General features: G+C 53.1%; 1 protein-coding gene across 1 annotated transcript in view; it reads right to left on the bottom strand.

Annotated features, from left to right (window-relative positions):
- Positions 1 to 17163, bottom strand: part of TRPM8 (transient receptor potential cation channel subfamily M member 8) — a 77337-nt gene that overhangs the window by 18964 nt on the left and 41210 nt on the right. Inside the window, exons 14-20 of the mRNA XM_032594166.1 lie at positions 15689 to 15834; positions 13079 to 13191; positions 12469 to 12685; positions 6590 to 6681; positions 5218 to 5359; positions 4000 to 4171; positions 2688 to 2865 (exon numbers count right to left, since the gene is read on the bottom strand). Of these exons, the coding sequence (XP_032450057.1) occupies positions 2688 to 2865; positions 4000 to 4171; positions 5218 to 5359; positions 6590 to 6681; positions 12469 to 12685; positions 13079 to 13191; positions 15689 to 15834 (1060 nt within the window). The remainder of the gene's footprint in view (positions 1 to 2687; positions 2866 to 3999; positions 4172 to 5217; positions 5360 to 6589; positions 6682 to 12468; positions 12686 to 13078; positions 13192 to 15688; positions 15835 to 17163) is intronic.

The raw sequence follows: 17163 nt of genomic DNA, 5'->3' as shown, positions 1-17163 counted from the left end.
GTGCTCCCCAGGGACAGACCGTGAGATGTCTGACTGTTGCTCAAAAGCCAGGTCACGGACAGCCTTGGAAAAAGCTGAAGAACCTGAAATTTACCTCGAAAGCCGTGGGGAAATACCGACATCCTCTCAGAATTTTAAGTAGAGCGGTGACATTTTAGAAACATTACTGCGGCCACAGTATAGAGGTGGGACCGAGGGAGGACTTCTTTGTACGCGGGTAGACCAGATGGCCACTCACTGCTCAGCCTGCTGGATGGGTAACAAGTCCAGAGGCATGTGGCCCCACCCACCCCTGTGCAAAAGGAGGCCACAGACCCTCGTCCACAATCCTTGTGTCTCTTGGGAGCCCAGGGCTCTATGCAACAGTTGTCTTTTTCTTATTTTTTCTCTACATTATAGAAGCTTTACGCAATTACTGTAACAAGTGAAATACATACCTGTATTTTTTTTTATTTTTTACATGTTTATTTATTTTTGAGAGAGAGAGAAAGAGTGTGGGAGCTGGGGAGGGGCAGAGAGAGAGAGGGAGACACAGAATCCGAAGCAGGCTCCAGGCTCCGAGCTGTCAGCACAGAGCCTGACGTGGAGCTCGAGCTCAGGAACCGCGAGATCATGACCCTAGCCGACAAAGTCGGATGCTTTACCAACTGAGCCACCCAGGCACCCCATACACTTGTTTTTTAAACTAACTGTACTAATTCTTTTAATTTCTTGGTTTTTACTGCAAGAAAATGAGATTACACCATAAGAACTAGTCTGCAATTCGCTTTCTACGTTTAACAAAACATCATTCTTTCAAGTCCATAAAAAGAGATCTATCTTTTTTAAAACCTGCGCGATACTCTGTCATCTGTAACAAGCTTTCTTCGGCCATCCCCGCAGTCAACAGGCATCAAACGATGATCCAACAAGCATCCTTGTATATATGTCCTTAGGATAGAGTCCCAGATGCGAGAGAGCTGCCTCAAGGATTTGTGTGTGTTTCCTTTTAATAATTCTTTTCATATCACTTTCCAGAGACTGAGGGGCAATTCACATTGCCAGCAGTGATGTCCATTTCTCAGCATCACCCCCAACACAAGAGGCTTTTTGAAATTCTGTTCATCTGATGGGTCCTAAGCCAGCATCTCGTTGGCTTTTCTGGCCTTTCCCATCAACAAGACGGAGGCCCTTTTCGTGTGATTTTCCGCCACATGAAGTTTCCTTCTCTGAATTGCCGTTCCTCTGTCAATTTCCTATTGCATCATCTTTCTGCCATCCACCTGCAGACGCTCTTTCTACATTGGGAATTAAAAAGTCTTCGTTCATCTCACGCCACAGTTTCCTCCAAGCTACCACTTATCACGTGACTTCACCTGAGCTTTCCTTTACCTTCAACACGTGCCGTACGAAACCAACGGTGTTTATCTTGCCTTTCGTCGTTTCTGGGTTTCTGACTCCGACAAGGTGTTTCTCTTCCACCCCAACGTTTAACAATGATACACTATTGCTAAATTTTCTGTCTGTCTGTGCTGGGATCACATACCCAAAATGACTACCTACCTTGGGGCACCTGGGTGGCTCAGTTGGTTAAGTGTCTGACTTTTGATTTCAGCTCAGATCGTGACCTCACAGATTTGTGAGTTTGAGCCCCACATAGGGATCCACAATGATAGTGTGGCGCCTGCTTGGGATTCTCTCTCTCCCTTTCTCTCTCTCTCTCTCTCTCCTCCTCTCTTTCTCTCAGAATAAATAAACTTTAAAAAAATGACTACCTGCCTTAAAACAACAACATACAACTAAGTAGCTCGCACTGAAACGACCACTGAAACCCGGTGAAACCCTCTTAAGAAAGATGAAGGGAAATGAAGATCATGATTTTCTGAAAGTATTAGGGAGAACTGCCAAAGGCAATGAAAACATTTTAGAGTCACCGTCGCATTCTCTCTTCACCTCATGAGACATGAGCCCCAAAAGAAAGTCACTCTCCTGACTCTGCTCTTATGATTTGTATTTAAACTGAAAAATTTTAAATTTTTTTTTCAACGTTTTTTATTTATTTTTGGGACAGAGAGAGACAGAGCATGAACGGGGGAGGGGCAGAGAGAGAGAGGGAGACACAGAATCGGAAACAGGCTCCAGGCTCCGAGCCATCAGCCCAGAGCCCGACGCAGGGCTCGAACCCACGGACCGCGAGATCGCGACCTGGCCGAAGTCGGACGCTTAACCGACTGCGCCACCCAGGCGCCCCTAAACTGAAAAATTTTAAAGCAGCCACTAACTACAGGCTGAGTCCTTTAAACCCTAGAATCCAAGCCACCGAATCCCTAGAAAATAAAGACATTGGAGAGGAGCTGAACTCCACTGCATCGGTATCACGTCCACATCGTGGCACCCGGAAAGATGGCTACGTGGATGCTAGACGTACAGAGTCTGGATGTGCTGGAGGGCGTTACAGGTACCTGTCTTTGGTGTCATAGAAACTTGCAGCACAGCTCACAGGGACTCACTCGCTGTGTTGTCAACATAGTCCCTCGAAGGCCACACCCCCTCCAGTCCCCTAAGCCCTAAGCTCTCACCTAACTTCCTCGCGGGTGGACTTCTAGGATCTTGCCCCCCGGTGCCTCCACCCCCGCCTGGTACACCGTGAACACCCGGGAAAGTCACGACCGAGCACGTGCTCAGACTGAACGCGAATGAGCCCGTACCCGAACATGGCGACGAGCAGGTTGACCAGCAGGATGTTGGTAGAGAGCATGTAGATACACACAAGGGGGATGGTGATCCACTCGGGGAACCGGGGCAGATTGTGCTCGTCCAGCTCCACACACAGCGGCTTCGACTCATTCCCAGTGAAGGTGCAGTGGGCAAAGTCGTACGTGGTGCCTGCGGATGTAGAAACCAAAAGGCAACGTGAGGACCCTCTGGAGGAGGCAGTGCTACGGCACCTGGGGTGAGGGGGTGGGGGACACAAGACAACCTAATGAGGATGGCTTGGGGGGGGGATGGCGATGATAAAAAGCATTTGGGTTTCGAAGACACCGAGACCTGATCAACAAAACTAGCTGATGGATTGGAGGTGAGGGATGAGATCACAGGAGGGGTCAAGGATAGGATTTGCACAACTGAGTGACAGAGCCCAGATGGGGGGGCGTCGAAAAAAGTCCCAGTCCTCACAAAGGACTAAAACTACTGGGGTGCAGTGGGACTAAAGCCACGAGGATGAAACGTACTCCCTGATGAATAATGGTGAGCACAGTGTGCAGAAGGGAAGTTAACAATAGCAAGGTGCCTTTCCATCACGCACAGGAAAAGAGCTAAAGTCTTAGAAAAGGCTGTAGCAGAAGAGGCCAGGGCTGCCCGAGGCCACAGGGCTAATCGAGAAAACACCAGGGAGCTGAGAAATGTGACCAACAGGGCAGGGGAACATCGGGATCGCTGTGTCGTGGCAGGACCGAACACGACAAGCCCGGGCTATCGTCGGCATCACAAAGATGCTTTCGACAGCTCGTTCAACACACACGCTGGCCTGCACATGCCCCACTCCTTCCTTACGTAAGCTGGGTGTGGGCACACCCGTGCCATCCGTGCTGCCACTAACCTGCCTCCAAACGAGAGCGGACAGTGGGCCACAGCCGGATGTTTAAATTCCGATTGCCAGTGCAAAAATTTCAGTATTGCTCCTTTTGAAATAAATGGGCTCCCAGTTATACAAGAGAGGACAACTCACAACACCTGTTCCTAAACTAGCGAGGCTTGTTGCTGTCAACTGCCGCGTCGCTGTTGAAAACACAAGAAACGCTATTTTTTGAGAAGTCGAAACGTCGCAGACTACACTGCTGAACACGTCTGCAAGGCGGGCGTAAAGTCCTGCTCCAAGAAAAGGTCATGAGGGTCAGTGTTCACTCCCTGGTGTTGACTCAACGCCAGCTGTGGATCAGAGCAGGGAGCCCCGGAGGCCGGTTCCGGAAGCAACCCCCCTACCCCCGGCTGTCCCCACCCGGGCCGGGTCAGGCTCACCGTCCACGTCGCTGGGCACTTGGCCGAACATGGCCAGGTAGGGCTCGTAGATGACCGAGCGGAATATCCATCTCCAACGATGCTCGTTTTGCCTGAGGATCCCTTGCCTGGCCACGCCAAAGGCCACCATCCACACCGCAAACAGGAACAGGAAGAAGAACACGTCAATCAGCTGTCAAGGGAGGACAAGAGAACAGAGTCAGGACCGTGCCCCGCAGGTGGCTCGTCTGCTCAGCTGACCACAGGGAAGGGTCGAAGTTCCAGTCACCCTGTGTTCCCCCTAATTTGCCACCTTCGGGTCTTGGGACAACTCTTTTCCGGAATTAAAACCAATGGATGTATTTTGGCTTTAGGTCTCCCAACCAGCTCAGCCACAGAAACCTTCTGGATGAGAGAGCCCAGCTCGAGAGCGATAGAGGGGCTTAATTCTGGAGCACCTGTACCTCTACTCCTCATCAGACTCCCTTTCTTTAAATCCCTACATCGCGTCCTCAGTATTCTTTTTTTTTTTTTTTAAGAAAAATTAAAAGCTCTCTTTATTAGGCGGTTTAATTTCTTTTTTGACTTTTTGCACACACAGCATGACTTCATGGTGACATGGTGCCTCAGATATGCTTTGAATTAAAACCGCAAACTCAAAGGACCTCAGCGTTGGAAAGCAACCTCCAGATGAGCTAATCCAAACGCCCATCTGACTTACAGACGGAAGCACGGGAGGTTTGGGTCATCTGGAAAACAAGCTTAGGAAACCCACATCGTCAGTGGATAATTCTCTTTCTGTTGGACGTCCCTGTGAAAGGGGGCTGGTAGGGCTCGTCCTACATCTATACTGCGTGGCTACAGAATCGAAGCTCTGATCATCGCTGTGCTTCTAGCCCCCTGCACGCTTCCAGACGAACATTAACCTCCGCGGTCCGCATCTGTAAGATGGGTGTAAACGTTGCACTCCTGCCTCTTCTCTGAGTTGTCCAGACTCAAATGAAAACAGCTGGTAAAGAGTGACATCTGGACAGATCGCTTCACTGGCAACACATTTAATTAGCCACTTGCTCCTACCAGCCACCTGTTAAATTTCAAACCGGGGGAGGCCCCTGATGAAAGCACGTCAGAGACAGCAAACCTTGCCAATTGTGACCTGCCGGGGGACCAAGCCCCTCTACAGACAATTGGAGGGGTCTGGCAAGCAGAATGTGAACCACAAACCCCCTCCACTCTTACCATCCTCTGCAACATGATAATCTTGGGTCCTAAATTTCTGCTTACGGTGAAAATGTGGATCAACCTTAGAGTGAATATGATATAATCCAGGCAAAAGATCACCCGTCCGGAATACAAAGAGGTTTTATTCGAAGAGTGGAGCCTACGGAAGGAAGAGAAGCAGGGCCCGTGAGACCTTGACAAAAGAGTTCCAACTTTTGTTTTTAAAACTAACCGAACACGAAGAAACAGGGTCAGGGTGCCGAGAGTGAGTGGAAGCAGACCAAGGACAACGCGTGTCGGTCACTGAGGACCAAAGGCCCTGGTCTTCTGCCCTCGCGGCCCCCGGTGGAGCAACGACAGGGCACACAACAAGGCTTGCAGAGGTTTTTGCCACGTCCTCCTCAAACTCTACCCACTGCAAGAACACCGTCGCATTATCGCTAACTTCCTGGCTTCCTCGGCCACCATGATGATCCCGGTCCCCAGCCCAGACCAGCCACTTGGGACTAGGTTCTGCCAGGTTTCCCCTAATGAGACCTCACCTCATTTGCACCAGATCATTTGACCCGCTGACCACCTGCAAATGTGTTAATTGGAAGCCATGTGTTTTCGCCACCTGGAATGCTCTAGAAATCACGTCCAACCCACCGTGATTCAAACGCTGAGCCCCAGCAGAAAGGAAAGGTATCGGAGGGGGAAACGGAGCTCTCACTCACTTCAGACTGCGGAGTGAGCAACGGGTAGGCGTTCGTCCAAAGAGTCAGGCTTCTCTGCAAGGGACGCCATGTGCACAGCTCGAATACGACCACGAGCTTTGCCTTGAGGCTACTCGGGGAAGGCAGGCCCGGAGGGGTGCGGGCACGGGCGATGTGCGCCATGGTCCGGGTGTACCTCAACTTCCCTTTCACGTGGCGTGCACATTGCTTTCTGCCTTCAACGGTGATTCTAGATGGGTTTTTCTAATCATCCGCTCTGACTCTGGGAGGGCGGGCTCCATAGCCAGCATTCACGAGGCAGTTAGGTACATTTTAGAAGATTACGTGGCCCAAAAGGAACACGTTACGCAACATTTCACGTGCTCATCATCCTCGGCTTCCTCCGTCTCTAATCATCCCCCTCCCCAAAATTCTGCGAGCACAGAGAGAAAAACTGTGAAGAACCTTTCGATTACAGATCACCAGGAGGGAGAAGAGAGGAGACGTAACTCCATGCCGACCACGCTGGGTCTCTAAGAGGCTCAGACGGTGGCGTTTGCAGTAATCTCGAGATGGGGGGGAAGGGGAGACAGGTTGATCTTGGGCTTGAAGTAGAAGAGATCTTTTCTTCACCTCTTCACTCAAGAAAATCCAAAAAACGCCTGAAACTGGGAAAGGTGGTGAGGCCAACTTACCGAAACACAATTCCTGCTATGAAGTAAAAAAGCCCGAGTGTATCCATGACATTCCACAGGTCAGTGAAATAATTCACCCCATTCATGTACCACTGCAGCACAGAAAGGGACAGAGAGAGAGAGAGAGAGAGAGAGAACATCAGCAGCCGGGAAACATCAACTGCTTCCAGATTTTTTTTTTAACGTTCACACATTTTTCCCCACATCCTTCTTGAGCCACATGTCCCATGTGCCCTGCCACATGCCCCGTGATATTCTGGGGGGATTGGAAAGTAGGTTGCACACTTGCTGTTCCGTTACTCATGTGTTGCTGACAAAGTCAGAAAAAGGACTCATGCACCATCACCGTTCTTTAAAGATGAACCGGAAGACAGCACAACCTGCGTGGACAAATGTGGAACACCCAAGCCGCCCAGTACAGTGGTATAAGTTGTGCACTGCACAACTGACAACTGTCATCATCATAGATTTGCGTATTTGTTGTAAATACTTTTTGGCACGTGACAATAAAACATCTCGATAAAAGGAATTTTTTTCTTTTATTATTTTAACGTTTATTATTGAGAGATGGAGAGAGACAGAGCACGAGCATGCGAGGGGCAGAAAGAGAGGGAGACACAGAATCCGAAGCAGGCTCCAGGTTCTGAGTTGTCAGCACAGAGTCCGACGCGGGGCTCGAAATCACAAACCGTGAGATCATGACCTGAGCCGACGTCAGATGCCTAACCGACCGAGCCACCCAGGCGCCCCAGGAATTTTCTTTTTTACTTTGCACACAGGTGTTCTATGCGGCACCTGTGAGGACAGGTGCAGTCGCAGAAATGACTGACAGGAACAGTGTGCCTCAGGGACCCTTTCATCATGACTTGTGGGTATTGGGTATGATTTCTCAGAAGAAAACTTGTCAGGAGATAAAGAGGGAAAAGACGATCCAGTAGAAGGACAGCCCCTTGGTGATCTGTCGGCTGGGTCTGGGGGACTCCAGGGTAGTCACCTGACCCTCCCGTCCGTCCCTCTATTTCAAACGTGTTTACCGAGAGCCCACAGGATTCCAAATACCCGTGCCGGGCTCCTGGCACACAGGATGTCCGATTAGGTGCGATGCTGATTCCCAAGGAATCCACTGGCCCCGGGGAAAGGCAGTCATTGGACATGTTTAAAATAAAACGCGGTAAGGGCTGGAGGGCTGGTGACACCAAGCCCAAGTGAGCTCAGATAAGGAAACCACCAGACTTACTTGAGCGACGCAGGAAAACATCGGCAAGGACGTGTCCTCAAAGGTACATGGCACTTTTCAATTTCACTACGAAATCAAGCACCAGGGAAATAAAATCTCCCAGCCCCGGTTCGACCACGTTCCTCTGTGGGATGGCTGAACGCGGGGGCCCAGAAACCGCATCAGCATCCCTCACCGTCCATGTGGGCGGCCCCAGTCTCACCGATTACCCGCCAAGAACCGTCTGTAAGATGTGAGCGGTGGGGACAGGCCCCAGCCACCTGCTTCCCCTTTAAAACCCTGATCCGGGAGGCAGATAGGAACACGGCAACCAGGTAGATCCAGTCCAGCTCGGCCTCTCAGAATCCTGGCCTGAGCCGGGGGAGAAACCCCGAATAGATCGAGCCCAGGGCTTGGAGGCACTGTTGTAGTAAGAAAGCGGGGTTTTTGTTTTTGTTTTTGTTTTTTTTTAACGAACAGAGGCCTCTTTTCTGAGTGGAATGACAGACAGGGGCTATACTCATCAAATACCAGAACCATATTCCAGCATATCTTTCAGGATTTGGGGATTCCAAGGGCCTTAACCCTGAAGGGATGATGGAACTTACCTCGTGTTGCATAAAGATCCACAATTTGATCAATGGACGCTTGTACATACGGACTGCCTTGGTTGAAAATGTCAACTTAGCCTATTACAGCCGCCCCCCGGGGAAGGAGACATAAGGAGAGTGCACTTTGGGATACCCAGACACAACCTGAAACAGGTAACATCCTGTCTGGTTCCGGGTTTTTCCTAACGCGTGTGAATTCGGATCATTAAGACAGTGCCAGGATAGCAAAGCAGATTCCTGGAGGAAACCAAACTGATTCCAGCCGCACGAGTCTGCAGGCAGAAGAGAAACAGCGACCCCCAGCGTCGGATTCCTTGAACGACGAGAAACCCGGAGGCCATGCTCCGCAGTCTGGCTCACGGACCTCAGGGTCAGCTGTCCGGGGGCAGAGACGAACTTGAACCCTTTCATTCCCCACCCCCCCCCCCCCCCGCCGCCCACCGCTCTCAACCCTCAGCCTGAGGCATTCCCATAACATCGCCTTAACGCACGCAGGATCGATGAATAAAACCGATCTGTTCCAAAGTGATGTTTAAGAGGGAAAAGAAGAGGGGCGTCTGGGTGGCTCAGTGGGTTAAGCGTCTGACTTCGGCTCAGGTCACGATCTCAGTCTGTGAGTTCGAGCCCCGCGTCGGGCTCTGTGCTGACAGCTCAGAGCCTGGGGCCTGCTTCAGATTCTGTGTCTCCCTCTCTCTCTGCCCCTCCCCTGCTCATGCTCTGTCTCTCTCGGTCTCAAAAATAAATAAAAACATTTAAAAAAAAAAAAAAGAGGAAAAAGAGGAAATATTTGCCCAAAGCTGGACGCCCGCATCATCACCCTCCGTATCAAACATCACCCATCATAAACGTACACAGGATAGCGGGACTGGGTCAGAGCTGTGGGCATCCATCACCTCCGCCCGGCAGGCCCCCGGGATGACTGGGAAGTGCTTCTCCTCAGCCCACTTCGCTTCCCGAGGCTCCTGCCCCCCACTCTGTCTACTCTGGGTCTCTTCCAGGGAACACGTCACACTACACCTGCCCAGGGTCCTTCTCCAAGCAAAACGCACTTCTCCTGAGCCTCCTTCGAATAAATGACTTCGTAGTTAAACGTCCATACAACTTTGGATGGAGATATTTGTGACCTAAGGACTTCTCATTTCACAGCTGCAACCCTCTAGGCCAACCTTCCAGTAAATGTAAGACTCTGAGCAGTGCTGTTCTCTCCTCGGAAACTCCCAGAAACGACCCCCGCCGATCCTCTCTAACCGGTAAAAAGCTCCGTAAGAACAGAGAGATTTGCGTGCTTGGTCCGTTGCTGTATCTCCAGTGTCTAGAACAGTGCCTGGCATCTGGTGGGTGCTCAGTAAACACTTACTGAAAGGCAGGAGGCACGAATGAAGTGTTTGGCTTACGCCAAGACGTGTCTCCCTGCGTCTTCCAGCCGCCGGGCCAAGCCCCGCCCCGCCCTCTCACGCAACCCAAAGTCCTGTCTCCGGGCCCACGACTTCTCTAGATGCCTGGAGGAACCAGACAATGGCTGCAGCGTCTGTGCCTTCACACCACGTGGGAGGCAGGGTCAGCCCCGAGACTGGCGAAGAAATGCCTGGGAGCATGAATGAGCGAGGAAAGAACATTCCGAGATGCAGCCACCAGCAGCACCCTCTGCTCCAAAGGACACCCTCGAGCCCCTTGATCCCGGGCTTCCCAAGTCTCCCTCGCTCTGGCCTCATGAGCCACCGTCGCGGCCCCGCTTGCTCCCAGCCAGGGCACCGCCGTGGGACTGGATGAGGAAGACCCTGCCTCGCCAACTCACCTCTTAAAAAACATACACTCTCGGGGCGCCTGGGTGGCTCAGTCGGTGAAGCGTCCGACTCTTGATCTCAGCTCAGGTCACGATCTCACAGTTCATGAGCTCGAGCCCCGCATCGGGCAGGGAGCCTGCTTGGGATTCTGTCTCTCCTTCTCTCTCTGCCCCTCCCCTGCTTGTGCGCACACGGTGTGCATGCACTCTCTCTCTCTCTCTCTCTCTCTCTCTCTCTTTCTCCCTCTCTTTCAAAATAAATATATAAACTAAAAAAAATTTTTTTTAATTAAAAAAAAAAAAAAACAGAGGTGTCTGGGTGGCTCAGTCGGTTGGGCGTTCGACTTCGGCTCAGGTCATGATCTCACGGTCCATGAGCTCGAGCCCCACGTCGGGCTCTGTGCTGACAGCTCAGAGCCTGGAGACTGCTTCCGATTCTGTGTCTCCCCCTCTCTGCCCCTTCCCTGCTCACACTCTGTCCCTCTCTGTCTCAAAAATAAATAAACGTTAGAAGTTTTTTAAAAAAAATATACATTCACTTGCCAGATATACATCAATGTCATCCCTTGAGCTAAGCCCCTCTGGGTCACACATGAAAACGAAGCAAATCTCTGCATTGGGCCATTTTCATGCCACTCGCTTCTGGACAACAGCAGCATATGTATGAGGAGCTGAGAAACCACACCCGGGAGCGGAGGAAAAGGAGGAAGGCACGACCCCAGAGCCCAGCCACACCAGGCTAGGAGAAGGGAACACGCATGACCCCACGTGGAGAGCCAGCTCAGCGCCTACAACGGCGTCAGGAGGTTCCCAGTAAAAACGGTGCTGTTCCCTTACTTCCTCACATCGGCCTGGGCCCATTCCTGCCTTAAATGTGGAACGTCCTTCTGTCTTTGCTTCTCCCGAGCAGGACATTTTCACCCCCTGGCTGCAGACACATAGTAAGTCAAAGCCAGCAAGTAAAAGACAGCTGGGAGAAAGAGCCTTTACAGAGGGGTTATGGGGTGAATCGCACACCCCAAAATTCGTACTTTGACGTCCCAACCCCCATGTACCTCGATGGGGCTGTGACCTCATGAGCCAGTAGGTGGGGCCCTCAAGAGGCCGACGTGAAGTCAGAATCCTCTGCGCGTCAGCAGGACCCTGACCTGGGGAACAGTTGCCGGTAGACAGAAAGCCTGATATCTTCCCACGCGCGACACCCACGTGGGTCGTTCATGTTGCTCTAACCCCCACCCGTCCCCTATCTCCATCCCCCACCTGCACCTACGGGGCCGGGGAGGGCAGACGCAGGGCCCGGGCGTGAAGACTCCCTCCCTCCCCCCGGCCCACAGCAGACATTGAGAACTGGTCAAGACACTCGCCGGCTGAGAACAGAAACAGACTCAAATCATCCTCAGTCGAGGGCTCCTAGAAGCCACAAAAAAAGTCTATCAGACTTGGCATGATGGGTGAAACCACTTTGGGATTCCCGGACCAGGCAGCGGCACTGTGAGGTCAAGGACGGCGCTCTATGGCCCTCCGAACCTCTTGCGGCACCTGCCGTAGCATCGCGTAAACATAAGCACCGAGGCCATGCTTCCTGAGTGGGTATGATGTTGGGTCTGGGCTCAGAAAGGGGGCGACAGAAGTGACAGCCACAGCACTGCTCTCAGATCATCACTAAGCCTGAAAGGGTTTCCTGGGACTTTTCATAACGGTTTAGGGACAGCATCACCCTTGCCATCAACGCTTACCTGTCCAACAATTACCAAGGGAGCACCTGCTGTGTGCCAGGCATGGGCTACAGCTTTGGACTGAGTGGTGGGGAGAGGATACCACAAGACGCAGATCCCAAAGAAACTGCAGAAAAGCACCATGAATAATTCACACGCACTCCCTGAACGCCACAGGGACTTCTATGACTTTCTAACACTGTCACTCTGACACGCCGGGCATTAAGATGCTCTTAGCTTGAAAGTCCCCCCATCTCCCCTGCCTCCCTTGATGACGGTAATGGCAGGCGTGGGTTTGCAGTCCAAGGTCAATCTTCTCTCTGAACACACTCCCAATCCTGAGTAATTCATTTCCATCAATTAACATTAATCAGCAAGGAGCGAGCCTGGTGCTAAGGAGTCTCACCGGAGGGCTGAGATATTGAAAAGGCCCCATTTACTTCAGGAAAACCAGGACTTTGGAACCTCGGAAGCAACTTCTGCTCCTCGCTGGCTTTGGGAAGACAGCACCTACTGAGCAAAGGAGGAGGTGCCCCACGTGGGGACGGTCCTACCTGTCTTACTTCATCGCAGAACAGGACAAAGACCAGGGCGTAGAGGACCAGCTCGGGGGAGTGTGGCACCGAGTGAAAATCCATGAGCAGCACGTAGGCAAACAGCAGGAGGAAGGCGATGTAGAAGACCACGTTCCAGGCAAAGACCACAAAGGGGGAGGTGAAGAACGCCACGTAGTACCACAGAATCTTCTTGTGCTTGTCGATGGGCTTCTTCCTGGACCAAGAGGTAAGAGCACCATCGTCACCGTCCGAAGCATCGCGGCCTGCGGGGGCCTCGGACCCACGGCCAGGGGAAGGGGAGCTAGATCGACCCCGCCAACACTCAGCCCTTGGCATTTCAGTATTAACAAATCCGAATTCTGCCTTGGATACTGAAGACGTAACTCTATCTCCAACTGTCTGGAATCAAACCCGGGAAAAGCCAGAGAAGATTCCCAGCCCTACCGTGTAGGGCATGCTGCCTACAGTCCCATCATACATTCCAGGCTTTATAATCCTTTACCTAAGGATTTACCTAAGGATACGTGCACACACACACACACACACACACACACATTCCCTCTCTCTCTCTCTCTCTCACCTGTCATCATATGTCTCAGTTTCATACCTAAATGATACAAAGCCACAGCCAACCAAGGGTATAATAAACAAACACAGGATAATCTTCCAATTCTTGGTGTCTCGGGAGATCTCTCCATACCACTGCTTGGAAAGAAAATTCTACAAGGAGACACAGACAGAGGACACGAGTCCTTATTAATGCAGCGAAATGCAGGATGGTTTGTAACACTTCTTCCCAACCCTCACACCCCCTCAAAAGAAAATAACTCTCCAAATCAAGGTCCTATCCTTTTATATTAGTTACCTGGACTCTGAGGGGCTTCGATAAAATGATTCACGAGTGTGTTTGATTGTCAACCCTTTCCTGACTTGGGTTCTGTGAACTTTAACGCTTATTTATTTTTGAGAGAGAGAGACACAGAGCGTGAGCAGGGGAGGGGCAGACAGAGAGGGAGACAGAATCTGAAGCAGGTTCCAGGCTCCGAGCGGTCAGCACAGAGCCCAACGCGGGGCTCGAACCCACGAACTGGGAGATCGTGATCTGAGCCGAAGCCGGAAACTTAACTGACTGAGCCACCCAGGCGCCCCAAGGTTCTGGGAACTTTAAAATAGAAGTTGTGTGAGTCCAAATTCCCTAAAGCCATGATTTTTAACCACTTCTAATTCTTCTTAAGTTTAAACAAGTGTCCTTCCAGCGCTTTCCTTCCCCCTGATTGCAAATTCACACACCCGTCTAGCGCCACCTGCAGGACCCCCGGGGTTATTTCCGGAGGCGGACAGGTGACAGGAAGGGGGAGACAGTTGGCATCACAGCATCACTCGGAGTCGTGATGCATGGATAAGCTTCTCCCAGACTGTGCCAACCCCTGAGAGGTGGGACGGGGGCCCCCCAAGAATGTGGCAATGAGAAACCTCAGGTCGCCTCTGGGAGCCACACAAAAGGGCAAGTGTAGACCGGTCCTCATCAAAGGAACACACGGCTTCAAAAAAGGCCTTAGTCAGGAGGGGATTGGCGCTGGCTGGGAGGCTCAGGGACTGTGTGCCCCGCCAGACCTTCCATCTCGGAGAAGCCGCTTCCCCCGGGGAGCCCGCCATGCTCTGCCAGGCGGCTGCAGCCAGGAGTGTGCCCGGCCCAGTAGGGGCAGCCGCAGCAGAGGACGGCCTGCAGCTGCTGGGCAAACACCAACTGGCTTGTGCCCACACGGGCCACACCAGGGCAGGCTCCCTGCGGCCCCCACAAGTCCCCGCAGGATTGAGCCCTGTTGATCAAGGCGACAGCGTGCTCCTTAGCGTACCTGTGTCTGCCTCCTTCCCTCGCCCCTCTCACCGTCCCCTCCACCCCGTGCACTTCCTGGGTTCACCACCAGAACGAACTACTTGCATTTAAATCCTTGCTTTGAGGCCTCTCCCTCAGGGAGCCGGACAAAGACAGGTCATACCTGTCCAGCCCTCCGCACCCTCGTATTCCTGCCAAGGGGACGAGCACATCCAGCGGCACCGCTAGGTCCCCAGTCACGGGAGGCTCTTCCCTAGCTCAGCCTGAGGTCAAAGGCACGTGAGCTGAGCGTGGCCCCACCTCCGCATCGAGCTCCGCCTCCAGGCCATCCTGCCCCCAGGGCTGGCCTCACTCTCCCCCGTTATGGTGCAGACCCTCAAACAGCAATAAACAGCAAGACTCTTTCTTTGTGCCTTCCTGGTCACCGATGACTGTCGCCGTTTACTCTGGCTTAGCTGTAGCCGCGAACGGGTTTTGGGTTGTTTTTCCCACAAACGCTTTGCTAACTTTGCTAATCATCGGTTGCACGGCGTAACGGAAAGTCCACCTGACGGGCAATCAACACGGATTCAAGCCTCAGCTCTGCTACTTCCTGGCCGTGCAACCGGGAGAATGTTCCAGGACCTTTCCTGAGCTGTTGCGTCCCTATCAGCAGAATGGGATGACCTCCACCTCCGCACGTGCTGTGAAGGCAAAACGTGGTCACGCGCGCATCATGTGTATGACACGTAAGGGTGAGCCCGCCCACGTCTCCCCTGCCCCCCGCTTCACACCCGGGCCCCTCCAACTGGGATTGTGGGTGGGGGAAAAACCTCCCCTCGGCGACCGGAGACGCCAAGTGCAAACGGCCGGTGGAAGTCGGTGCGGAAAACCTCTAGTTAGGCCTCACCCAGTTCGAGCTGCTTCCTCGAAGTGCCGCTCCTACCAAGAATAACTATAACAGCATCCGCCGAAATAAAGGGCCGGCACCTGTCACATCCCGCCTCCCCAACCCTCACGGCAACCTTCCTTTACAGAGGAGGAAACTGAGGCTCAGAGGGCTCGCGTGCTTTGACCCATCACCACGCACATAATTAGGGATCCGGTGGGTGGAGACCCAGGCGCGGGACCCGGGGACCCAGCCCTCCTCCCTTACGGTGCAGCGCCCCCGCGCGCTTGGCGGAAAGTCAAAGAACGTTCTCTCTCCTGCACTGTCTCTGGAAGCAGGGGTCTCTACCCGCGTCTATGTGCTGCCACCTCCTGGAGCGTCACTCAACTTCCCCTGCCGGCTTCTCCATGGGAGGCGATGGTTTTGTTTTAACGCCGCGCGCGGACAGCACCTGGCGGAAAAGGCCCACCTCCGGCGGCGGCGGCGACGTTGGGCGACGGCGCGCCGTTTACCTGGACGCCGGGCTGGGCGATGAAGTGCTGGTCCGTCGCCTCCACCGCCAGCTCCAGGCAGTTGCTGCCGCCCCAGGCTTCACAGGAGTACACCAGCAGCTGCTCGGCCAGGTCCTCGTCGCTGCTGTAGCACTCCGTGAACAGCTCTGCGGGGACAGTGTCGCCAGAGGGAGGGGGGCTGCGCGCGGGGCCGGCGGAGGCGCACACAGCTCCCGCCCCGCCCCCCACACCCCAGCCTTGACTTTGCGCGGAGCCTGGTTCCCAGCAGGCTTCCGGAACGCCAGCGCAAGGCACCACGTCGTCTCCCACCCAACAGAGGGGCTCTCGAGGCACACCAGGCCCAGCGCCGCCCTTGACGCGGCAGGTGTCCGCACGCGCCCCCTGAACCGAGCGGCGCTGAACAGGCAGCCCCGGCCTTGGGTGGGGTTCAGCAGAGGGGCTGCGGACCCTCTGCTTCCTCTTCACCTACGCCCCCATCCCGTTTACCTCCTGGGCCTCCTTGGTGACGGCTCTTCGCAGACAGGGCCCCGTGCGAAACCACGACGACCACGACAAAAACCATGAGAAAGTGGAAGAAACACTGACCTACCGCATCAAAGCCGTGCTTACACGTTGAGACCCAACCAGAGAACCCGGGGAATAAATCCGCGCGGGGAGTTTTTCAAAAGTCAAAACCCTAGGATCCCTTCTCTGAAGTCTATCGGAAATAAACAGACTCTCCTCGCAATTTTAATGTATTAAAAGAAAGCATCGGACACCCTTGGCCAACACAGAGAAGCCAAAGTCACAAGCGTCCGTTCGTTACCTAAGACAACGGACAAACGTGTGCGTTTTGCGACGGGCCACATGGCCAACTGAAAACCCTCAAGTGAAACGGGAAGAAAAACCAAGCAGGTCCAAACTGTCTGTCAGTGGGAGGCAATTGTTCTGGGTCGCTCACATTCCTGCATGGTCTGGACCTTCTTCTTTTTTTTTAACGTTTATTTATTTTTGAGAGAGAGAGAGACAGACATGAGCTGGGAAGGGGCAGGGAGAGAGGGAGACACAGAATCCAAAGCAGGCTCCAGGCTCTACACTGTCAGCAGAGCCCAACGCGGGGCTTGAACTCATGCACTGTGAGATTCCGACCTGAGCCGAAGTCAGACACTTAACCGACTGAGCCCCCAGGTGCCCTAGTCTGGATCTTCTCAGCAAAAGCACTGCTTTGTTCAAGAATGACCGAACAGCAGACAGAAGACAGGCATTCCAGAAGGGCAATGCTTAGCAATGCCTCTCTGTTCCAGGTAATGAACAGTCATGCCCTGGAGGGGAGCATGGGAAGGTCACCCGCAGCCCCAGTAGAAGCCCCAACTCTCCTAAACTTTGGGGAGCTGCACTGTAGGCAACAGCAGCCCGTAATCATGTCACTCCAGGGGAATGAAGGCACGAGGAACCGACCCAAGATTCTGGTCTGGCTGCTGCCTTGGCCATTAGCA

This window comes from Lynx canadensis, chromosome C1 (assembly GCF_007474595.2).
Source record: "Lynx canadensis isolate LIC74 chromosome C1, mLynCan4.pri.v2, whole genome shotgun sequence".
Taxonomy (NCBI): Eukaryota; Metazoa; Chordata; class Mammalia; order Carnivora; family Felidae; genus Lynx; species Lynx canadensis.
Note: the sequence above shows the minus strand (reverse complement) of the source record. Positions and strands in the feature narration are given on the sequence as shown.